The 25,374-nt window shown below is 40.3% G+C and overlaps 1 protein-coding gene across 2 annotated transcripts; it reads left to right on the forward strand.

Moving 5' to 3' along the window:
- Nucleotides 1-1,937: 1,937 nt before the first annotated feature.
- Nucleotides 1,938-24,159, forward strand: atoh8 (atonal bHLH transcription factor 8). Of its 2 annotated transcripts, none has more exons than XM_044364207.1 (4): nt 1,938-4,077; nt 5,162-5,317; nt 7,552-7,743; nt 23,303-24,159. In XM_044364207.1, exons 1-4 carry the CDS (start codon nt 3,439-3,441, stop codon nt 23,327-23,329), a joined length of 1,014 nt encoding a protein of 337 aa, XP_044220142.1. In that variant the 5' UTR covers nt 1,938-3,438; the 3' UTR covers nt 23,330-24,159. The 2 variants fall into 2 exon arrangements, with proteins under 2 accessions (XP_044220142.1, XP_044220143.1); XM_044364208.1 differs by having other exon boundaries at nt 1,940-4,062.
- Nucleotides 24,160-25,374: the final 1,215 nt, after the last annotated feature.

Genomic DNA, 25,374 nt, shown 5'->3' on the forward strand with positions numbered 1-25,374 from the left:
AGGCGCTATACAAGTACAGTCCATTTACCATTTACCATTTACCATGTTGTGGTCCTAGCCATTGCACATGTGTCAGAGCTGAACATTGAGGAGCTGTGGGTGGCATTTGGGACCGGCAAGAACTTCAGATACATATCTGCCCATGAGATTGCCAAGTCTTTGGGTCCTGACAAATTGAAGGCCCTTCCTGTGTTCCATGCCTTCACTGGCAGACACAGTATCTGCATTTGTAACCAGGGGCAAAAAGAGAACATGAGATACCTGGAATGCCGATGACATGGCAACAGAGGCCTTCATGGCTCTGTCACAGGCTCCAAAAAGCATTCCAGAGAAGGTCATTTCCATTATGGAGCACTTCACAATTCTCTTCGATTGCACCAGCAGCCAACTCAACATTGATCAAGCTCGTCTTGTGTTGTTCACAAAGAAATGAAGAGGAATGGAGCAAATCTCCCCCAACTAAGGATGCATTGGTGCAGGACCTAAAAAGAGCAGTGTACCAAGGAACACACTGGTGGGGACAAGCACTTGAGGTGGCAGCAAATATGCCATCTTCAACAGACTGGGGTTGGATGAACTGACAGCTCACAAAACTCTCTACTCAAACTGTCAAACTAGGCAGTGCTGATCAAATATGGATCAAGATTCTGTTACTGCATTGCCTATTTCTCGCCTCAAATGTTTTCAGAAACATATATTAGTGTACTGTTTTAGCTGTAATATAAGGAAGTTTGTAACCTGGTCGACATTTCGAAAATGGACACAGGGATGACATGGAGGGACTCACATGCACTAACATGCACGCTCACACGCACTAACATGCATGCGCAGCCGGACTGGCTATCAAAACAAACAGAGAAGCTTAGATATTCATTCACTGGTCAGGTCGCCATTACTCCACTATATCTCAAAATAGTTGTTTGTTGCTATATTAATGTTAAAAATGTCGTATATTGGACCTCTAAGCTTTTAAAACTCTGTACAACATGCATGCAATAGACATGATATTATAAAGTCTAGTCTAGGAATTCAAATACTGTGATTTCCTTCTCACGACGTTCAGAATAGTTAATTCACCATTAACTATTCACCTGAAGAGTTTATGATGTTTTATATTGTATCACTGTAATCCTTGACCATCAAAACATGGGGGTACATATCTCCTTTTCCGTGTTATCATGTTTGGTTCAGGAGATATTATCCAAAACACATGATTTGGTTATGGTGGAAAGTAAATTGGCCAACATGGCCACCACGAGGCATTTTGCGATGGCTCCATATCTGAAAATGTTCAGGGCCCCAAACTGGTCAAGTGTGCCAAGTTTCATGCATTCATGAAAAAGTGAACACATCACCTCAAATTTGGCATATATCACCTGGACTTTGTGCAGATACTATAGGGCAATAATGGCAAAAACAATTGTCCCAAAAAATTAGTAAAGCTACTCATTTGAAACGGTTATCATGTTTCAAAGTACTCATATGGACCCTACAAACACACTGGTACCAAAGAGATTTGCCACCTTAGGTGGTACCAAATTTTGGCCTGACCCATGGACTATGTAGTACAATGGAATTATCTTCCTATAAGTGTAATTTATCAAGTGACTTACATGTAAGTTCCTGTTATACGACAGCAAGTGGCACTGTTGTTTCGTTTTTGTAACTTTGAGTAGAAAATCATTCGTTCTAAAATGGGTTCAAACAAAACAAACAAACAAACAAAAAACTCTCTCATTCTCTCTCTGACTTTGAGAGTTTCTTCCCTTCTTGCTGGCTGTCTCTGTGTGCATTTCAGCATTTGTGTGTGTGTGTGTGTGTGTGTGTGTGTGTGTGTGTGTGTCTACGCGCGTGTGCGTGCGTGCGTGCCTGTGTACGTCTGTGTGTGCGTGCGTGCCTGTGCGTGCGTGTGTGTGCGTGTGCGTGTATGAGGCTATAAAACAGTTCCAGCCAGTCAGACGCCAGCAGAGTCAGAGGAGCGCAAGCCCCCTGTGCTTTGCAACCCTGCTGTCTGTTCTGTTTTCCAACGGTGTTCTCCGTGAACGCTGCACGCGCTGTTGCGTTTCTAGGCAGACTGGCAAGATCCAAAACACGGAAGAACGGACACATTCTAAATATGTCTATTCAAAAGGTACAGCAATTTTACTAAGTAACGAAACTTATCAATATCTGGATAACAACGGACTGTAGCCAATGCGTCCCGTGGAGCCAACACAGTGAGTACCAGATATCCCGCTGTGCATCCTGAAGTGGCAGCGGGATACCGGCGCTTTCTTCAAGAAGGAACTCAGAGCTTCACCGAGGAACCGGGGCTGCATGTTGGGACCATTAACATCTGTGAAGAGTGGAGGCCAGGTCCAGTCCTACCTTTTAATGCTGTCTCCCAAACCTTGACCTGCTGCTGTCGCACTTTGTTACAGAGGTTTGGTGGAGTATAGAAAGTCACAAATGTTACTAGATGCAGTTTGTTTGTGTTTGGAATATGTTGACACTTTCACGTTTAATTGTGTAGCTAATGCAAAAAGGCTCTGTCCCACTTTAGTCAGAGGTGTTTCAGAGCTGTTCTGTATGACATGACTGGCCAGTGTGACTGCATTTGGAGTCATGATTTAGCTCCTGGAAGGTAGTAGTCATATTCATTTGCCATTCCCACTATTTTGTCCAGCAGCTGCAGCTCCACTGCAGCCGCTCTGTGTTCAGTGTGTGTATATAGCAGTGTGGGTTATTCACAGTGCTGCTATGCAGACTGACTGGAGCCACGCTCAGACAGCTCAACTGTATCGCTGGGTCTGAGCACAGGCCTGAACTGCTCACACAGAAAGAAACCTTTACAGCTGAGGAAAAGCTTGCTGCAAGTTGTGATCCAGAGGGACAACTTGTGCAGAATAGCAGATGTTACACAGCTTTGTGTATTAATGTGGATTATTCAGGATGCTGCTATGCAGACAGAATGGAGCCACAGAAAACCTGCTGGTAAAGTTAAAGTAACACACATGACTGTGCAGCTTCTGTCAGTGCAGTTGAACAACTTGTGTTACACAGTTGGCAACTGAAGGTTCATCAGGAAGGTAGGGTTTTTTTTGGGAGGGGGGGTATATTATGCATAAATAATCAAAATTCATACTAGCTAAGTATGTGTACATTATAAATTGGGAAGTTACACATAGACTGGGATGAAAAGTTGTGTCTGAAACACAAAAGTCCTCTTTTACTTTTTACAGTAATGAAGCAAGTGTTTCCAGCAAGAGGAAGTTTAGAAAGATGACAAGAACCCACTCTTATATATGTTGAGTGAAATGTTGAGGAATTGAAACATTTTGTTGGACAGTTTTTAGAGCTTTGTTGTCAATACTTGTTTCTGTTCAGTGTAGTGGAAGTTAGATTTTGTTGCTAAAATAAATTTCACTTTAGTTTGCTAGTTAGACTAATTGTTTGAAAATGAAGAACCCTCATTCACTGAGTAATACCTGGAATAGATCAAATAACAAGGACCCAGTACTGACCCCTGTGCCAGGCACTAACAAGAAGTTCAAGAGAAAGTCACGTGAGCCTAAAAGGCTTTTTAGCAGCCCTGAGCCTGACAGGATGAAAACCTTCCCAGCAGACATGTCAGATATGGACTCAGTAGATGACACCCAGACAGAGCTTTGTAATGTCAGCAGGTTGGCTCCACAACAGAGACAGCTAATGATATCACAGGAGGCTGATACTGCAGGGATTCTGTCAGGAGTACCAGAAGGCAAAGTGGCTCTATCTCAGAGTGGTGCTATAGACATGAGGATTGGCAGTAACATGCCTGCCGTCACTTCCAAACGGTGCAAGTTACCTGGCTCACCATTCTCTAACGTGGAGATTGCCCACTGGCCTGCGGCAATCTCCCAGCCTCTATCCAACAGACTCAAACTGGGCCCCCGCTCCACTTTCCCCCTGTCAACGTCAACCAGCAGCAGCTACAGTCACCAGACCTTCTCCCTGGAGCCCTCTCTGTCAGGCCAAACGGCACCTCTACCTGTCCCCAGAGCCTCCCAGACATCCCAGTGCCACGAACATGTGGAGCTTCAGGTACATTCACCTAAGGTGAATATGTGGAGTGTCAAGAAGAAGAAAAACCTGCTCTGAGATTTATCTAGGAGAAAGATCAAAATTAGAACAATTAATTAAGTCAACCAATAGAAAATTAATCAGCAATAATTCTGATAATCAGTCAGTGGTTTGAGTAATTTATTAAGTCCCAAACATCATTTTGTTACAGTTTCTCCAATGTGAGGATGTGCTGTTTTCTCTGTTTTATATCATTGTAATATCTTTGGGTTTGAACTGTCGGTTGGACAAAACAAAAAAAGCGACAAACTCATGTATCCATATTTATTGGTACATCTGTTCTCATCTCTTGAATCCTGGGCCAGTGAACTGAAACCAGTCTGACATTGTGATTGAACAATCTTTGTTTTTAGTTTGTCTAACTTCTCTTTTCCTGCCTCAAGCAGTCCAGTGCCTCCTTATTTCCTAGTTTCCATCATGATTTCAAAAATCTGGCTAAACCAGTCATTTCCCCTTCTAGTGAGGCCAAAAATCTCACTTTCTTCAAGTAAAAAAATATCTACCAACCCAGTGGATAACACATTCCTAACAAAAACTCAACTGAGTTTCAAAAAATATACTGTAGATTCTGCTACTATTCTACTATTGTAGTCCTTTAATGTCACTAGCCTTACTGTCTTTTTTCACATGACATGCCTTTCTAGAAAATACCTGAAACAAGGGAAAGTGCACTGGAACATTTAGCAGTTTCAAGGAAAAATGTCTTTGTAGGTGTAATACAAGCTCTACAACAGATGTTTTAAACAGATGTGCTTGCAGTGCTCTTCTTATTTTCTGCTGCAAACAGTGTAAGAGATATGAGTCCATATTTCTCACCCTGAAACACATCATTTACTGTAGTTCAGTCCACATTATCCAAAGGTTGATTATAGTGAACCAGGGTTTGATTACCATGATGAACTGCTGCCTTCTAGATCTGAGTGACGTGGGTGAAAATGTTTTCAGAGGCCAATTTCAATCCCAGTGTTCTGTTATTTAGTTCAATGAAACAGAAAATCAAATGTCCACTTATTTTTGATCAGTTCTATGATCTGAGCCTCTCTTGTACTTTGCCAACCAGGAGTCTCCCAGGAAGCGGGTTGGGATGAGTGCTGATGAACCTGGCCGTCTTCCGGAGGTCAAAGCCATACAGCAGACTAGGAGGCTTCTAGCCAACGCCCGGGAGAGGACCCGCGTTCATACCATCAGTGCTGCATTTGAGGCCCTAAGGAAGCAGGTCAGACTGACAGTACACACCTAACCATGTAAGGCTAATCTCAAACAGACATATGCTGTGCATATAAATATTGAATATATAGAATCACATACAAGGTGTTTTGGGCTTTCGATAACAACAAATGTGTTGATGGTATGCTGTGTCTACACTGCAGGAAACAAAATAAGGGGATGTCCATTTCACTTTCATTTTACTACAGTCTCAGTAAGTTAACTCATTTAATCATAGAAAAATGCAGTTTTATTTTCACCATGTTTCATCTGCAGTCTCTAATTGGAGTGATGCACATTTTATTTTGAGCACTAATTCACTTAGTTTGTCATTGTCCAGCACTGTATACAGACCAACATCAGAATCGCCACATTAAGTGCAGCTGTATGGAGAAAGAGAGACTTTATTAAGATCAGATTGAAAATATAATGTTATTGTGTTTACTGCTGTGAAACCTAAGGCCAATGAGTTACAGAAGCTAGTGAACCAAGCTAGTTAGCACTTTATTCATTGAGTGAGAAGTGTACTACACATATGGTTTTTAGAGCTTCCCTCCTGCCTCTATTTCCTGTTGCCATGCTGCTCCAAACGCTTTTTGATGAATGGGACAGCACTTTGTGACATCATAAGTGGACAGAGACATGTCTATGGGCAGTAAAGTGGGCTGATATGTCAGACTGTATGTAGTTAATTGAACTGGAGTGTTTGTTGTTCACTTTTTGTTGACAAGTACAATAAAACAGTTTCGTCGGACTGAATCAACATATTTGAAGTCAGAATCTTGCCATCATAAGAAAATTAACTACACATACAGAGTACTAGTTAACAACATGTGTGTTATTATTAAGAGTAAAATGCCATCTTGCTGACTCCTTCCATGTTTGTTTATTATTATTACTATTATTATTATTGTGCAATATTATTATTGTATTAATTTATTATTATTATTGTAATGACACATTATAAATGTGTCATTGCCATTTAAAAGTTTAGCATTTTAAGTGTGCATAAGGGGCTCAAAAAGTCTGCAACAGAGCCCTCAAACTCTTTGCCAATTTCACAGTGGGATGGCCTGAGCCTTTGCAGACTTTGCAGGAGCATGTGTAAGGGGGGACATTGGAACTGGGCATTGAGGGGTGGGCAATGCAAAATATATCATCAGAAATATGTCAGCTGTCAGAGATTCTGCCATATTGTTTATACTGAGGTAGCACTCCCTTTAATATCTCTGGATGTTTTAGACCAATGTAAGCAATGTTGTTTTATGACAATATTATATTTATAGTGTTTTTGCATCAATGTGATAAACCTTGATTTGTCAAGTATTTAATTAGAACATCTAAAAATAAAATAAACATCTCTGTATTTTATCTATAAGCTCAATTATATTTTCTGAATATTTACTAAATCATGACATATAAATCTAAAATTACATATTGTAATAAGGATTTTATGTATATCACCCACCCCTACTCACCATGTTGATCGCAGTGAAGCGATCTATCACCTTGTTCAGCAATTTGACCTTTTCATGTCGTTTTATTTTCTGTAGAGCTGTTTTAGAGGCTAAGGCACTATGAATAACACTTCTCTGTACTAGGAGTACTGTGATAATTTGTCACAATAGTGGCACCTTGGACAGGAGGCCAATATTCCCAACTACAACTGATACATTAGTGGTATCACTTCTTTAAAAAAAAAAGCCTTCTTGCACTTCCTGAATAGCATGATAATTTATTCTTCAGTGCACCGTAGATCAGCAACTCAACTTTATGTTTGCGATTTATTTGAATTTTTCTTATACACAACATAACACTGGGAGATATGTGAGACAGTGAGATATGAAACAAAAATTGAAGTAGCTTGAAAAGCACCTCATAATATATGCATCCTAACAAAATATGAGAGTATCAGAAAATTGTTGCCAAATCATAAAGCCCAAGAAAAAAAATTCAACTCAATTTTATAACACAGCTATAGACTTTATTGAATCAACTACAATAATGATAAATATTAAAAGTTCATATCATTCTACTTAAAAAGTAATTGAATAGATCTTTACTTATAATTCTATTTCCACTGTGAAGGCTGCAGGGAATGGTTGTACTCACAGGTTACAGGTTACTGTTTTCTACAAGTCTTCCATCGCCCTTCTTCCCATTGCAGTTAAGTGACATTATGCCAATCAAATATGTAAATAACTTCCTCTGCCCCTCTCCCTCTGTTCCTCTCTCTCTCTCCAGGTGCCATGCTATTCCTACGGACAGAAGCTATCCAAGCTGGCTATACTACGCATAGCCTGCAACTACATCCTGTCTCTGGCTCAGTTGGCTGAGCTGGACTACAGTTCAGACCACAGAAGTCTGAGCTTTTCTCAGTGTGTGGAACAGTGTACCAGGACCCTGCAGGCCGAGGGCAGGAGCAAGAAGAGGAAGGTGAGGTTGCATCTTTCTAACAGACATTCTCACACAGTGACTGGGGTCTCAGCTATAGAGAGAACCAAGTCTACCAGGCCTTTATTTCTAATTTCCCCTTATCATTTATGTTTGATCCAATTTCAAAAAGAAGCCTCCCTGTTTTCTGACCTTATAACATGTTTTAATTTGCTGGTAATATAAACTCAACCTGTTTACTGGTCTTGATAAATTCACTATAATGTATTATGTCCACAGCACAGATTTGATCAGTACAAGTCATGACATACTGCTGTTATACTGTTTTTACTCACTCACTAGTTTGCTGTCCTTTTGTTTGCTGTTAAACTACTCTCAATGAAACTTGGCACTTCCTGTACAGCCTTAAAAGCCTTCTAGTAGCGTATAGGGAAATAATCTTCTCCTTTCCTCTCAGGCTTGTAATGTGAAACATTTGACAGAAGCTAACAGAATATAAAAGAACAGATAGGAAAAATGAATTAATCAGTAACTCTGAACTATATCAGTATTGAAAAGGCAGAGTAGCGAGTGTGACATAACACACTGATGAGTGCGGTGGAAATACCTTATACTGAATGCAATGTGTGAACTATCATAGCACAGGTAATTCAGCCCCTCAGTGGCTTTTACCCAGTCTGTATTAGTGACCAGCCTATATTTATGCTGGACATGCCCCCAGCTATTATTTGAATACTGGCTTTTATGGTAAATGGACTGTACTTGTATAGCGCCTTTCTAGTCTTCCAACCACTCAAAGCGCTTTTACACTACAAATCACATTCACCCATTCACACACATTCATACACTGAATGGGTACAGGGGCTACCATGCAAGGTCCCAACCTGCCCACCAGAGGAAACTAACCATTCACACACATTCAAAATAATAATTTTCAATAAGTATCTTGCCCAAGGACACATCAGCATGTGGACTGGAGGAGCCGAGAATCGAACTGCCGATCTTCCGATTAGTGGACGACCCGCTCTACCTCCGGAGCCACAGCTGCCCTTTAGCCACCTTCTCACATATTTTATGTGAGAATATTCAGTATGCACAAAAAACCCCTTCACAACCAGAGTACCCATCTAACCTGGTCTGTAGTTGACATACAAAAATAACTTCCTCCCATTTCAAAGGGGTTACTGTGTTCACTTTTATCAAGATGATTTGCAAACTTCTTGTCAATTCACCCATTTTGAGCGTGAAAGAGTGAGTACTTTGCATATTAATGCATAGAAAAAAAGGAGCAGCTGTAAAACTGTGAATACATTTTTCTGAGCATCACAACCCCTCACAAAATGACAAGTTAGGTCAGAATTTGATCCATTCAGCCCAATAACATTTGAAAAGTTTAAAAGAGCCATACAATTAAATGATTTTATCCCCATTCAAGTGAGTGAGGCCAGTGGAAGTCACTGAAATGCATGCTCTGAATCGTCTTGGCTCTATGGGCCCAAAAACTGACTGATCTCTATAAATCAGAGCATGAATGACTGTACTTTAGGAAACAGACTGAACTGAATCTAATTCATAGTCCTCGTTTCTGTATTCCACTTGAAACATACATGCATGAAAAAAGTGAATTGAGGTGTTTTTTCAAGGGGATCATCTGTCCAATATGATGCAGTCTAACACATCATTCGGTGAGGCAATGATTTAGAGCAAAATCATTCCTGATTTAACACTTTGTGGTGTTATAATGATTGTTTATTGCAAGCTGTTTGTGTCAGTTGGTCTCCCCACCTCACCCCATGCCAGCTCTCACACTGCTTTGTTCCTGTAGTAGTAGGTTTTGATGAAAGTGGTCCTGGTAGAACTGCAGCCCTGCTGACACAGGCAGAGGCTGCCGCTAAGTGTGTGTATGTGTGTGTGTATAATAGCTCACTGTCACAAGAAAGAGGGATCAGGAAAGTAAGTCTTATATCAATAGAAGTTATTCTTTTTTTTGATCATTTATTGAGAAAAGTACAAAGAACCATTATACATCATACATTTTCTCCCTTCTCTATCCCCCGTCCCCCCATAGCACAAACATACACATACAAATTAAGTTTGTGCAGTCGTGGGGAAATAATAATTGTCTCATCCCTGTATCCCCCAACCCACCACCCACCACTCACTCCCCACCCATCCTCCCAATGACTCAATAGAGGTGTTTCTGTGGAAAGAGAGCATTGGTGCCATTTCAAATGTTCAGAAATTAAATAGCAAAAATACAGCATATTTCATATTTTTCACAAGACAGATTGAGTTGAATGTTATAATTAAATAGGTCCATGGCCCTCTGAGCAATTTCAACATGCATGTGGTTATAAAATTAATGTATGTCAAAATGAGTGAGCTTGGATGAAAAGGTTATCATTTATGAGGCACAGTCACAGTGTACAGCTCTCACATCCAGCTTCACACTAATGCACTTATGTTGCTCTTTTAGATGGAAACTAGCTGAGGGCTTTTTCCCTGCTTGCTTGTCTCTCTGTGTGCATGCCAGCATTTGTGTGTGTGTGTGTTCATGTGTGTGTGTTATGTGGTGTGTGTGTGCGTTCTCAAAGTCCCAGACACCAGATGTTTAGAGTGGAGGGGAAGTGGAGCTGGCGCCATGAAGGGCAGAGGGCAGTGAGAAGGCACGCGAACTGAAACCACACATGCACACACACACACACACACACACACACACACACACACACACACACACACACACACACACACACACACACACACACACTTGGCACATTCCCCAGCAGCCTCTCCAACACATTCCCCCACTCTGCCTCTCCAGGCCATCTGCTCCAACATACTTTGAAACAAGGAGGGGAAAAAACACAGTCATCATCAGTCTGTCAGACAGCAGCAGCTGGTGGAAAGAAAGAGAGAAAGAGAGAGGCTTGGGGGTGGTGGTGGGGTGTGTGTGTTTGTGTATGGTGGATGGATGGGGGTGGGGTCTTGAAGAAGAATGAAATGCCTTTTTTATTTTTTTGTTCTCATAGCTGTTGAGTCTGTGCACACAGTTAGCAGGAAAAAATACATTTTTTGCTTTGTTGCAATTTTGCACCACCATAGACCTGAGGTCATACAAAACAGCAGGACAAATATCATAACCTGACTGTGTCTTTTACACAGTTACATGAAAAATGTCTGAACTCAGCTGCTGGAAATGTTTTGATCTCAACAATGTACCAATTATAACAATACTAAAGGTTTAATCTGCAGTTCCGTCACAGTTATTTATATTACTTGAATAAAATTAAATAAAAGCACCAATGCCACAGTGTATAAATATTCCTAAAAGCAAAAGTCCTGCAATTAAAATGTTACTTAAGTAGAAGCACTGAAGTATGATCAGTATCAGTATCAGAATAAAGCTGCTTTAATAAATATTGTTATATTAATATCAGTTCAAATTACTATGTATAATGTTGCTTATAGTGAGAATTATCACTTACTCTGCAGTTCTGCTCACAACATTCTCAAAGCTCATCAACTTCGTTTCCAGCAGCAGCAGTGAGAGAGCTTTGATAAACCCACTGTACACTACCTGCTCAGCACCAAACAACAGACACAAAGTTAGTGACTAGCTGTTGAACATAGTGGATCGTTTAGCAGTTAAAGAGCCAGATGTTTTTTCTCAGGGGTTGCTGGAAATGAAAGCAGAGCTAAAAGAAGAGTTGATTTTGACTTACATTCATTAGATGGACAAAAACACCACTCCAATTGGATGATAATGTTACTCTGTGTCTGCTGGATGTGTAAATATGAAGCTGTTTGCTAACATGTTTGACACAATTGCTTAATAAAGTCACTGTTGTGTTGCACTGCCCCCAAGAACCAAAAACAATTAATGCAGCTTAAGTTTCATTGCAGTTTAAGCTGAAGTATCAACATTCAGTGAAGTACCATTCATATATATATATATATACACACACACACACACACACACACACACACACACACACACACACATATATATATATATATATATATATATATATATACAAATTACAAAGAAAGGATCTCTTAATGCCAGAATGGAGAGGAGGAACAATTAAACCAACCAAAAACTGCCTCAATGAACATGTGGGCATGTGAGTGCTGGTTTAAGACAGACTTGAAAAAATGTGAACCTATCCTTTAATTTGAACTGTCTTCCTAGATGACAATAGACCATTTCACTTTTAATAAAACTTGCTGTTTGTTGTTTCGGTCTGTCTGCCTTTAATTGGATGAGATGCTTCTTTTTAGTAGAACCCAAAAGGTTAGGGTTATGCTTCTCAACCATTAGCTCACAGCAAATGTGAAATCCTTCCATCTCACACACACACACACACACACACGCACACAATCAGTGTCAGTTAGTGATGGTGATGATACAGGTCTACCCTGTTACATCCTACCTTTCCCATAAAACAACTAAAGGCACCTTTTCATTACAACCTTACTGCTTAGTAAATGCTGACATCTTTCAAACTCTGCACCTGGAGTTTCTCTGCAGGCTTTCTGTAATAAATATCTCCAAGCAGAAACCAATAACCCTGATGATATCACTATGACAAAAATTATAGTCTATGTAAAACAAGAGTCTCATAAGTCTCACTCCATCTGCTGATCACACCACTGTATACATATAACCAAATGATTGATGGATTAATTATTCATCACTCCACCGTGCAATAAGACTAAACAGATTGATCATATGCTGATGAGTATGATTGAAAGTGCAAGACTATAAGTATGTTTGCATGTCCATTAGTATCCTGGTATTGACTCTTATCCTGGTTTTGATCATATTAAGATGTTTACCTGGAACATGAGAAACTCGGTTATTCATGATTCTAACATGGTTTGGTTTCTGGCTGCCTGGAGTCTGCTGTAATTACCACTCAGCTGGATTTAGCTTCTCTATCTAATCTAATCTAATCAAGATGACAGCTACAATGCATTTTATCCTCCATATCACCTGGGTCAGACTTACCCTTTCATTTCATCATCATTTCATCTCCACAATGATCTCCTTGGTTTTTGTAGTGTTCAGGATCAGGTTGTTGTCTGTACACCACTCAACCAGATGTTAGACCTCCTCCCTGTAGGCTGTCTCCTCATTGTCAGATATGAGTCTCACTATAGTGGTGTCATCAGTGAACTTCAGTATAGTGATAGAAGAGGGAATGAGGGTACAATCATGGGTGAAGAGGGTGAGGAGGGCTGGACTAAGCACACAGCCCTGTGGCGCACCTGTGTTCAGAATGAGGGTGGAGGAAGTGTGATTGCCCATTCTGACGATTTGTGGTCTGTTGCTAAGCAAGTCCACACTCCATGATCAGAGTGGGGCCTGGCCAAGGTTTCCAAATTTGTGTACCAGTTTGTGAGTGATTATGGTATTGAAGGTGGAGCTGAAGTTAATGAATAGCATCCTAGCATAAGTATTTGGATGCTCCAGGGGAGTCAGGGCTGTATGAAGAATCATCTGTCAATCTGTTAACTCCTCAAGCAAACTGGTGGTTGTACTGATCTGTGGGGATGATGGCCTTGATGTGAGTTTGTACGAGTCTCTCAAAGCACTTCATAATAACAGCGGTTAAGGCAACCAGGCGATAATCATTCAAACATTTCACTGCTGACTTTTTGGGCACAGGTACGATGGTGGTGGATTTAAGAAAGGTGGAGAGAGCAGCCTGTTGTAGCAAGAGTTTGAATACCTCTGCTAGTTGATCTGCACGTGTCCTCAGTGTGTGACCTGTGTAGGAATTTGTGGACTCAAATATCTTTATGATTTTAGGGGGGAATTATGAATTACTATTGTGCACAACTCCAACATGAAATTATTCGTCCAGTGATATAACTCATATTAGAATAGGTATAAAAGTATGGTCTAGACCTGCTCTGTGTGAAAAGTGCCCTGGGATGACTTTTGTTGTGATTTGGCGCTACATAAATAAAATTGAGTAATAATAGGGAAATAGTCCTCCTTGTTGGACACACAAGAGAGGTCCATTAGAATTATGATTGTTATTAATCTTAATTATGATTTTGCAAGGGTATAGGTCTTTTAAGGTTAAGTGACTGAGATGCAAGCACAAGAAAACACAAACAAGGTCACTTAAGTTATATACACATTTATTACTAATACTACAGCTAAAAGTACTTAACACTACAACATTGTACAGACAAGACACAAGAGGGAAAGGGAAACTGGTGCACAAGGCTATGGCTAGTGAATGATTGATATGCATGATGCAGAGTTATCTATTGTGTAGTTGGTATGAGAAACCTGATAAACAGATGAAATGACTGTTACCTGAGAAGCAACAAGTCAAATCAATGGTACCACAGCTTAGTTCAGAATTACCAATTGAAATTACAAAGAAGAACCAGCAACCAGCATCAAGCAGCCTAAAAGAGCCGCCTAAAAACAGCTGAAAAACAGCAAAACAGCAAACAGCACAGAGTCTCAGATAAGACACCGTTTTAAAGTTTCAGTCTGCCCGCCCAGAAGGTGTATCCTAGCCAATCCCAGGGGTTGCAGACTTCTGGGGGAGCAAAGTCAGTCCACAGACAGGCGGGTACAGTTCCTGAATATGGTTACTCCATTAAATAAAGTATTTACAATTTAACAATTTCATGATTCCTAATTTTGCAATTTGGATAGTAGCTTTAGTGTTCTAACAGTGAAACAAGCAGAATGGTACTAAACATGATGGGGTTATCGTGGATGATGGGATTATGTTAGTGGTACATGTCTTGGCTTAAAGGCAATGTAATAAAAGTCAAACTAAAGTACGTAACAACACATACTATGATATACACACACATACTAACATACAACAATAACTATCCTTACACAAACTACATTTGTAAGTCCATGTGTTTTACAGTCCTCTGTTCCTCTTGACCTGGCTGCATAAGGCAGGGGTCCATGCCATTTCATTGTGTGTCTGTGTGTGTGTGTCACTGGAGCATGGCATATTGTGCAGCATGTCTTGTGCCTTGTGCTGGTTTGCCCAGTGATCAGTTCTTGGGTTGGTCACTCAAGTTCTGAAAATCAAAATCCACTGTGGGATTAAAGTTGGTGCCAGCTTGTCTTTGTGTGTGACTGGCTCTTAGAGGTGAGTTATGAAAACCAATGGTGGAGGTCAAATCCAAATGGTAATATCAATTCGCACTGGGGTGTAAATTGGTCTTCCTATCTTGCTGGCTCTTGTAGCTTGGAGGATCAAAGTTGGTTTGGGTCAGTGGTCTGGTTTGGTGACCATGCAGGTGATGGTCACCACTCAACCCTGCAGTGGTGGCTGCACTGCCTGATTTGGTCTGAATATGGCCTTACTCCTCTCCCCTCTAGGCACCTTTTGATTTGGTTATATTGCTTTAGTTCTTGGTCTTTGCTTTTATGCACCACACAACACCCCCACACATCTTTCACTCATACAGTACTCATGATACTGACATTCACACCCCATATTGTAAATATTTAGTTATTTGTTTAATTTGATTTAATAAATTATCTTTTGTTACTCCTGTATCATGGTGTGTCTCCTATTTTGTTGTGACCAAAGAGCCAGGTCATAACAAATGTGGGATAGTCCATATTAAAAAGTTAGCCTTTGGGTGAATGTTGTGTTGTGCAGCTGATGAGCTTATTGGTCCAGCTGCGTGCTGGCTTTTGCTTTTCTGCAGGAAATGTTTGGTTCTGACCCAGTGTTGGTTTATCATGTGCCATTCAGAAGATAAGTGTTACTGTTTTGATATGCTTTTGTACAGAGATTTCTCTGTCAAGGTGTAGAGGCATTTCCCTTTGGGTTAGGTCCGTTTGTTATTTTAGGGCCTGAGTAGAAAATTGCCAGGGCCCAGCAGTCCCTGGCACCGTAAGTGCGAGGAACCTATTGTTATTGAAGAGATTATTTTTATTAGGGCCCGAGCACGAAAGTGCCAAGGGCCCAATGGTCCCCTGGCACGAGGAAAAGTGCAAGGAACCTATTGTTTTTTTTAAAGATTATTATTATTATTGTTGTTGTTGTTGTTGTTGTTGTTGTTATTATTATTATTATTATTACCCTATGTCTTTGCGTTTTTGAGGGGCTTGGGATGCTTGAAAACTCATGAAAATTGGCACACATGTCATAACTGGTGAAAATTGTAATGTTCTGCATTGATTGGACTTGGGTGTGTCCAGCAGGCTCCATAGCACCCCCAAATGCATGGCCAGATAAAGTTGCTTGGATGTTCATGAAATTTGGTAGGGTCATTGCTTTCATCATTCCGGCCGTAAAACATATTTTTTGATCTTTTTTCGCCAGACAAGAAGTCAACCATTTTGAATTTTGTGCATCAATTTTCATTTTACAAATACGTTTGAGGCCGCTACACTAAAACTCATGAAACTTTGTACCTTTGTTTGAAGTAGATAGTATTTTGATTAGTATCACAATTGGGTGTGGGCGTGACATGTCAGCTCTATAGCACCCTCTAATTACATTTAGCATTTTTGAGGTGCTAGGTGTGCTTAAAAACTCACAAAACTTTGCACAAGCATCAGAAGTGGCATAGCTTGATATCTGATATGGGTCTTGAGCATAGGTGTGGTAAAATGGCTTGAGGGCACCCCCTAGAAAATTTCAAAGTCAAAGCCCCCACCTTTAAATTTGACGTATACGTACAAAATTTAGTAGGCAGATGAACTGTTCCCAAAGCCAAAGCCTAAGTCCAACAGGAAGTTAGCCATTTTGAATCAACTTTGCATTTTCTTCATAAAGTAAAGCCATTGACAAACATTATATTTTAACGAACTCCTCCTAGAGATTGAGCCCCAGCAACTTCAAATCTGGTAAGTTACATCTAAAGACCTTTGTGATGCTAAATTGCAAAGCTTTTTGTATTTCATGGAACACCTTTGGCATGTTTTGCCGGGGAATTTGCCCAAAATTTATCATGTTTGGTAAGAGTCCAGGCCTGAATAGATCTATATGTCAATACTGAGTCATAGTCATAGCGCCACCTACTGAAAACAGGAAATCCAGCAACATGATGTATAATTAGTGGGTTTTCTCTAGTGCCACATAGCAGACACAGGAAGTGATGCTTATCTCCTACATGCAATGTGCAATATTCATGAAAATGTATATCCATGTCATTTGCCCCCTGGTTAATGTATTGCTACATTAATATTTCACTTATGTAGTGTTGCCTAGAGGCAACAGGAAGTGAAGTGGAAATGACACATAGATCATCAAATGTATACGCAATTTCTGATGTCATCTTCCGTACCATGTACTGCACACAAGAAATAAGATTTTACCCATTCACACAGTGTCCCATAATCCTGAGAATTCAGAGCCATTTCCATAGACCTCCAGTAGTGATACCACGGCTGCCACTCCCTCCTATGCGTGTGAGGTGCGAGGGCCCGTTCATCACCGCTTGCAGCTTTAATTAGGGCCCGAGCATGAAAGCTTTTTGAGGGGCTCACGAACATTGTTACACATGTCAGGACTGGCAAAAATTGCAAATTTCTGTAGTGATTAGGCTTGGGCGTTGCCATCAGGCTCCATAGAGCCCCCAAATGCACGGCCATTTTGGAACAAAGTTTCTTTGATGTGCATGAAATTCGGTGGGTTCATTGCTCTCATCATTATCGACACAATACATATTTTTTCAGTTTTTTGCCCAACAAGAAGTCAGCCATTTTGAATTTCATGCATTAATTTTAATTTTATGAATACGTTTGAGGCCTTTAGGATGCTGAAAAACTCATGAAACTTTTTACCTATGTTCGAATTAGTAAGCATTGCGCTTAGTATCACAATTGGGCTTGGGCATGACACATTGACTCTATAGCGCCAGTGTGACGTATAATTAGTTGGTGTTCTCTAGCACCACATAGTGGACACAGGAAGCAATAGTTATCTCCTACATGCAATGTCCAATACTCATAAAATTGTATTTCCATGTCAGGTGCCTTCTGGTAACTGTATTGCTGCATTAATATTTCATTTATGTAGTACTGACTATGGGCAACAGGAAGTGAAGCCTAAATGATACATAGTTCATCAAATGTATAAACAATTTCCAATATTTCAATCCCCAGCACCACATACTGCACACAGGAAATAATATTTTACCCAAATTCAGAGTCATGTCAACCGACCTCCAGTAATGATACCACAGCTGCTGCTCCCTCTGATGTGCTCCAGGTGCGAGGGCCCATTCATCACCGTTTGCAGCTTTAATTAAGTCTTTTCTTTTGTAGTGCTGTGGTAATGTGGTTAGTGTCAGCTGTTTTTGGACAGCTGTCTCAAGGGCACAGCTGCACAATTTTGTGGGTTTGCCTGCTTGCAGGTCGCTCTGCCAGTCCACTGGTTTTCCGGGCATGAATACCTGCTGCAAGTCACATGAAGACTAGGGGTGAGTTATTAAGTTTCAGTTAGGCAGTTAGGGGGAAATTCTCTGTTGGGGGTGTCATTTGCCCAAGTGTGTGGCAATGAAAACGTTACTGTCTGTATCGGTAATTTTTAATTATGGCTTCCTTGTCGGTGTTTTTTGACATGCCAATGGTAGCATTTGTAAATGATTGTAAAAAGGAGCAGCAAGTGCAAAAAGCTGACCATTATGGTAAATGGACTGCACTTAAATAGCACCTTTCTAGTCTTCCAACCACTCAAAACACTTTTACACTACAAGCCATGTGCACAACACGACCTGCTCTACCTCCTGAGCGACAGCCGCCCCATTATTGTGGCAGAGAGAAAGTGCAAGGAAGAGATCAGAAATGAGGTTTTGGCATTTTTGAACAATGTGTGTTAAAGAAGAGTGAACTTTGTTTGGTTGCGGCAGAGCCAGTGCAGGTATCTGTGTCAGCAGTTACGCCTACAGCTGGTTTGACTTTTAAGTAGCAACAAGAGTTGTTAGCTATGCAGTTGGAGCAAGAGAAGTTGCGGTTAAAAGAGGGGGAAGCAGCTTGAAATGGTGAAATTGGAGAAGCAATTTGATTTGGAAAAGCAGCTTGAGTTGGAGAAAATTCAGCAGTTGGAGAAGGACAAGGAGAAGCAGGTTGAGTTGGAGAGATTGGAAAAGCAAGTTGAGATGGAGAAAATCTGACAGCACTTAAAAAATTAAATTGGAGTTAGAGCTTCTGGATTCTGCTTCCATTGGCTCTACACTGGGTGGTATTGATGTTGTGGTTAATTTGCGTTTGGTGCCAAAATTTAATGACACGTCTTCACTCATTTTGAGCGTGTTGCAGATGTAAAAAATTGGACAGAGTACTCATGCTTCAGTGCGTCCTCACTGGGAGAGCTCAGGAGGCTTATTAAGCTATTTGTGCTGAGGATGATTTGGATTATGATAAGGTGAAGTCAGCTGTATTAAAAGCATATGAATTGGTCCCTCAAGCATATCACCAGAAGTTTAGAAATTGGGTAAAGGGTGATAAGCAAATGTGGAGTTTGTCCGTGATTTGGCTTCCCATTTTCACCATTGGTGCTCAGCTGCAAAAGTTGATACTTTTGGCAGTCTTTGTGAGCTGATTGTGTTAGAACAGTTTAAAAATGTTATCCCTCAACACATTGCTACTTATGTAAAGGAGCAGAGACCCTCCACTGCGCATAAAGCAGCTGACTTGGCTGATGATTTTGTGTTGATGCATAAGGGTAGTTCTTCAGAGATGCACTATTGGGATGATTGGAAAAATGGGGATGACAACTGTGGTAACAGTGGTGGTGCAAAATTTTCACCTGGTTCCTTACATAAGCCTGCATTTATACAGCGACATGCAGGTGCCAGAGTGTGTAATTACTGCCATGGGTAAGGTCATTGGAAGAACAAGTGTTCGCTGTTGAGGTTGAGAGCTAAGCTTCAGTCACTGTCACCTCTGTGTCATTCGCCTTCGACTTTACATTGTTCACCGTTGTATGCTCCCGCTATGCTATACTCTACAGTTTTAGAACAGAGGCCATTCTGTGTTGATTTAAGTTCTGGTTCTGGCCTGATTCCCAAAACTGGTTCTAGTTTTGAGCTGTTTGTCTGTGATGCTGTTGTGTCCTTGGTTGGTTGTGAGGAGTGTGTATCGATTAAGCTGTTGCATGATACTGGTGCTAAACACTCATTTATTGTGGAGTCAGTGCTGTCTTTTTCACCCGCTACAGAAACAGGGGATTTTGTACTGATGCAGGGTATGGAGCTGGGCTTAATTCCATCATCATATTGTGCTGGATTGTGAGTTGGTACAGGACATTGCCACTTGATGGTGTGGTTATGATTTTAGGCAACGACCTGGCTTGTAGTGCTGTGTGGGTCAATGTGCTGCAGTCTCCTGTGGTTATTTCCAAGCCACTAGCATCTGGGGAGCCGGGTTAGCATGGTCAAAATGATCCAGGGGTTTTTCCAGCCTGCGCCATGGCATGTGCACAGAGCCCTAACGTGTCTGCTCCATACCCACCTGATCCAGATATTTGTTCAACCTACACTGTGACATGCGCACAGAGCTGTGACTTGTCTGACCTGCGTGTTTTGGGGTGTAGTAAAGGTAAGGTGCTTGATGAACATGTGGTTTCACTGCCTGATCTTCTTCCATCTGTTTCAAGGAAGAAATGAGTGAAGAGCCAAAGGGCTGATTCATTGGTCTGATTTGTGGGGTGAGGCTTTGCCGGTTGAAAAAGTAAGAGATGTTGCACATGGATACTTTGTCCAGGAAGATTTGCTGGTGAGAAATTCGGAAGTGAGTTTTCACATTGTTGTGCCGAGTAACTTCCACAATGTGGTGTTACAAGCAGCGCATGATAACTTTGGACATTTAAGGATAAAGAAAATGTATCGACGTGTCCTGCACTGTTTCTTTTGGCCTCGGTTAAAGCATGATTTATCCAAATATGTCAGGACATTCCATACGTGCCAGCATGCTTTGGAACTGAGTCAGGTTGTTGAGCCTGCTCTGTCTTGTCCCATTCCAGCCATTCGGGCATTTGATCTTGGAGTGTAAAGTGGCATGAAGAGATTTGGAAGTTACACAGGCTGATGTGAAAAATCTGTCTCCTGCACTTATGATTGATTCTGTGTTTGCAGATCCTGAGGTTCCTGCCGTGTTTTTGGACGGTGAGAGAGACCTATAAACTCCTGATCCTGTGTTTTCTGTCATATGCGGCAGGATAAGAAAGTATCCTGTATTTCCTGTCACATGCGGTAGGATAAGAAAGTATCACTTGACGCTTTTGGCCAGGACCTGTGCCTGTCACCAGCTGTTTAAGCCTCAGATCCTCCAGTTGTTGGCCAGACTCTGGGGTTGGGTAGTCAGCCCTAGTGGATTAAATGACGGATTGATTTGTGTTTTTGTAAACTGTTTTTTTGTTTTGTTTGGGTTTTGATTTAGTTTGCCATTTCATCCTGCTTTTTGGATTGCTTTTGCTTCACCTGTTTTCTTGAGTTGCTTCTCAGGTACCAGGGTTGCTGATGACGGGTAAGTGGCGGTCCAAGGGCAGGATGAAGGTTATGTGTGGATACTTAGTGTTTTTTTCTTTATTACTTTATCAGTACTTTAAATAATTAATTGTTTTTATTTGTTTTGTAGAATGTTTTGTTTTGTTTTAGGTTTTGCTTTGGTTGCGGTGGTCCTTTTGGGACCCCGTCTTGATGAGGGGAGGGGCGATGACTCCTGGCGTCAACTTTGTTTGGCTTTGTGATTTACCTGTCTGCTGTGTCTCTACAGGTGTTCATTAGGGCAAATGGCAACATCTGAGGGCCCACAGTGTTGCTGGGTTGCTTAAGTCTGGGCTGCAAATGCAGCAGTCTGTCTCTCTCTCCTCAGCCTGCCCCTCTGCTGCTGCTGACGCTGCTGTAGCAGCTTTGTTCTTCTCCCCTACAGGCACCTTTTGATTTTGTTATGTTGCTTTAGTTCTTGGTCTTTGGTTTTATGCACCATACAACACCCTCACACATCTTCCACTCATACACATTACAATACTGATTATAATGATATTCACACCCCATATTGTAAATATTTAGTTAATTTGTTTAATTTTATTTAATAAATTATCTTTTGTTACTCCTGTATCAAGATGTGTCTCCTATTTTGTTATGGCCAAAGAGCTGCATCATAACACCTTCTTCAGTTCTCTTGGGGCATTCCTGTAGACCAGTAAGTCACCTGATTCCATTCCCTGAGCAGAGACTGTGCTTTCCCATCCAACCATGGCTTCTGATTTGGGAACACCTTAAAAGGGACCTATTACGCTCATTTCCAGCTCTATATTTTTATTCTGGGACTCCACTAGAATAGCGTTGCTTGATTCACAGTTCAAAAAAATCTCCTTATTTATCGTATACTGGCCCTTCATGCAGCTCCTCAGTTCAGCCTATTTCTTTAACAGGCAGTCTTAGCTCTTGTCTCTTTAAGGCCCCCCTCCTGATGAGCCCACTCTGTTCTGATTGGCCAGTTTCCCGGAAGCCTGCTGAGGGGCAGCCGTATCAGAGTCGTGTTAAGTTACCGTCGATGCAAACTCAATATCTCCTGCTTTACTGCTTCATATTAAAAGCTTTTAAATGACTAAATTATGGTAGACTTTTATTGTGAAGAAGTTATAGGAAATGAAACATGTTCCTCACCAAATTAGCAGAGCTAAAAACTAAAAACCGGGCGACACAACAATATATAGAGATATTTGGAGCAGTTTGTTGAGCAGATTAGTTAGAAATTATGCAGGGAAGAATAGTACAACCAGAAACAGCCACAGTGACATGTTTGATGAAGAGATGCAGACAACCAGCACACCTCCCACAGGTAAACTACTTATTTTACTTTGCCCTGCTGTGTAATGGAAAAACACTCACAGCATGCCAACTCGACCTCAGTCATGGCTCGGCATGACTACCCCCCAAAAAATGGAAAAATGCCATAATGTTAGTGGAATGGAGCAGTGAATAGATGACCATATAAAGAAATCCCTCAAGAGCTGACGTCAGCTCAGGCTGAAAGTAGAAAAAAACATTGGAAACAGAGAGTTCAGAGCAGTCTGAAGCTGGTGCTCACAGAGATTACTTCTACATACATTTACCTCGTTAATTTGCACTGTGGCCACATTTAATATGAACATCCGCCATTGTAACATTATATATATATATATATATATATGACTGAAAATAAGGAAATGCATTATAGGTCCCCTTTAATGGTTTTGGTAGTTAGCACAGTCTCAGTGCAGAAGTGTATGTAGGCCAAGACTGATGAAGAGTATTCCTCGAAATCTGCCCCCTGCACCTAATGCTATTGGGCAGGTAGTTATTTAAACTGAGCCAACAACCAGAGTCCCTGTGTTCCAGCAAGCTGGATGGGTAGCAGGTGGCTCTGCTGGTTTTGAGGCTGCTGCTTGTGTAGAGTTCTGTTTTATGTGTTGGGATTTGATGGGACAGTTTGACTGAATGGATGGACATGTAGGACGTGTATGGACGTGACTTTTCTCTGTTCTTGGTTCTAGGGGTTCTATTTTCATTCATTGATTCTATTTGATTTTAAACAAGTTAATTTTTACTGATATAATGTAGATATCCTCAAATAACAGAAGTGCTTTTATTTTGTTGACAGGTTGGAAGGATGCCAGAGGATGTGTGATGTTTTCAGAATCTTCTCTTCTTGCTGTGGTCTGATGCAGACTATAAGCTGCAGACTATATCACTGCATGGTCATACAGCCATCCTCAGCCTCAACTCATCTGTTTTATTGGATTGAAAAAGGGTAGAGCCCAAGATCTGTTTCCATGGAAAACAATATCTTCACTACAGTAACAAATCGTTTGGGAAAAGAGCCACATTATGTTAACAGCCAAAAGCAATACAGACAAACAGGCTAACAAAGCCAATAACATGTTTTCAGTTGTATTTAGTATTTTGCTTTTACTATGCCTGTACCACATGCTTGGATGGTCTGAGGGGTATTGGTGATGATGATGATGACAACTAATTGTAGATGTATTTTTGAAACAGAGTGTAAAATTCAATTCTAACATATTTTGGAAATAGAGTTTTAATGTACTGAATGAGTTAACTGACATTTGGACTTATCTTTCACATTCTGTCCCTGAGTATTATTTTCCAATAATTAAATAAGAGTTGACAATGTTTACATAAAGCTACACTTTGTACACTCTCTGTGGCCTCACTGAATGTTTTAGTGTTAATATTAAGATTTTGTTATTGTGTTGTGTATTACTTTGTTAAATGTCTTGGCTCCTGATGCTAATTCAAAATTAAATGTGAACCTTTCAATTCTAAAGGTGCCTTCACAGCAACAGGCAGAATAACACAGTATATAGTATAATGAAGAACAGATAATGAAATGCATACACCAATCTTTTGTTTTCATGTAATAATTGACATGGTTTGATGATAAATGTACATAAATCCTAATAGACAAATATTAATAAAAACACTTTCACAAATGTCTCCATATGAATATTTTTCACACTAAAAGTGAGACATATCTATCACTGTATGTGTATTTAAATGGTCACTTCACCCAAATTACAAAAATTGTTTCTCATGCAGATAGTTATAGGTTTTATTTGAGTTATCTCCCTCTGAGATTTCTTCATTCACCCAAATTAAATTACATTCATATTCTTTCATTGTATAAAGATGGCAAGTTCTCAGAGGTACATATCAGCACAAAGCACACAGCACAAAAATCTGAACCTGTCTGTATCACTCAGGGAAAGAAAGAAAATATGTTCTTGTAATTTTGGGGGGAACTGACCCTTTAATATACTATATATGTATACTGCAAATCCAGATGTAAGAGGGATGAATGAGGAAGGACAGTGAATCATAAACATGCCACTCAGAACCGTCTCCAGGTGTCTAAGAGGGTTGTGTCTTTCAGTGTATAGGATAAACTGTATGATGTGAGATACACTGTATCCTGATGCTTATTGTGTGTAAATACAGTGATGTTGGGAACCACTGGACTAAACTAGCTAACTGTATATAAATTAATTCTAACTAGCTCCACCTCCAGCAGCTACAACAGTAGCATGCTGCTTACACACCGATACTTCAGTATTAATAATCTAATTATGTCATATATAATAATATATCAATCAGTGGGACTAAACAACTATTTTTACTGCAATACTTTAACTACATTAAGCTGATAATACTTATGTACTTTTACTGTAGAAGGATTTTTCATGCAGGACTTCACTTATAATGGAGCACTTTTACATTGCTGTATTGGTACCTAAGCAAAGGATCTAATCTTAATCTTCTTCCACCACTTCTAATGTGTATAGGTGTAAATGGTGAAATAGTTATCAGCTAGGTCACTTTGTAAGTTGTGTATTGTGCATAGTATGGGGCCAGAACAGTAACATTTACATTTTGGCAGCGAAAATAAAATTTGGCATTCAAAACAAAACCTAAACTGAAAAAGGAAACATTGGCATTGAAACACTTGTATTGGAAAATGTTGTATTGGCACTGAAAAAAAGTTCCACTGAAAATAGAACATGGACTTTAAAAAATTACAATCTTACAACTTTATTATCTTATTTTGTTTTGATATGTTTTGCATGATGATGTGTTTTTCAATGTCAGACTTTAGATTTTTTCTTCATGTCTGTCTTTTTTCAGTGACTTTTTTTTCAGCTGTCAGTATTTTTT

Source organism: Thunnus albacares, chromosome 10 (assembly GCF_914725855.1).
Source record: "Thunnus albacares chromosome 10, fThuAlb1.1, whole genome shotgun sequence".
Classification (NCBI taxonomy): domain Eukaryota; kingdom Metazoa; phylum Chordata; class Actinopteri; order Scombriformes; family Scombridae; genus Thunnus; species Thunnus albacares.

Excerpts from the sequence above, each read along its gene's own strand:
- atoh8 (XM_044364207.1), top strand. The coding sequence starts at position 3,439 with ATGAAGAACCCTCATTCACTGAGTAATACCTGGAATAGATCAAATAAC. Across the intron at positions 4,078-5,161 it reads TTCAGGTACATTCACCTAAG|GAGTCTCCCAGGAAGCGGGT; the intron begins GTGAATATGTGG and ends TTTGCCAACCAG. Across the intron at positions 5,318-7,551 it reads TTGAGGCCCTAAGGAAGCAG|GTGCCATGCTATTCCTACGG; the intron begins GTCAGACTGACA and ends CTCTCTCTCCAG.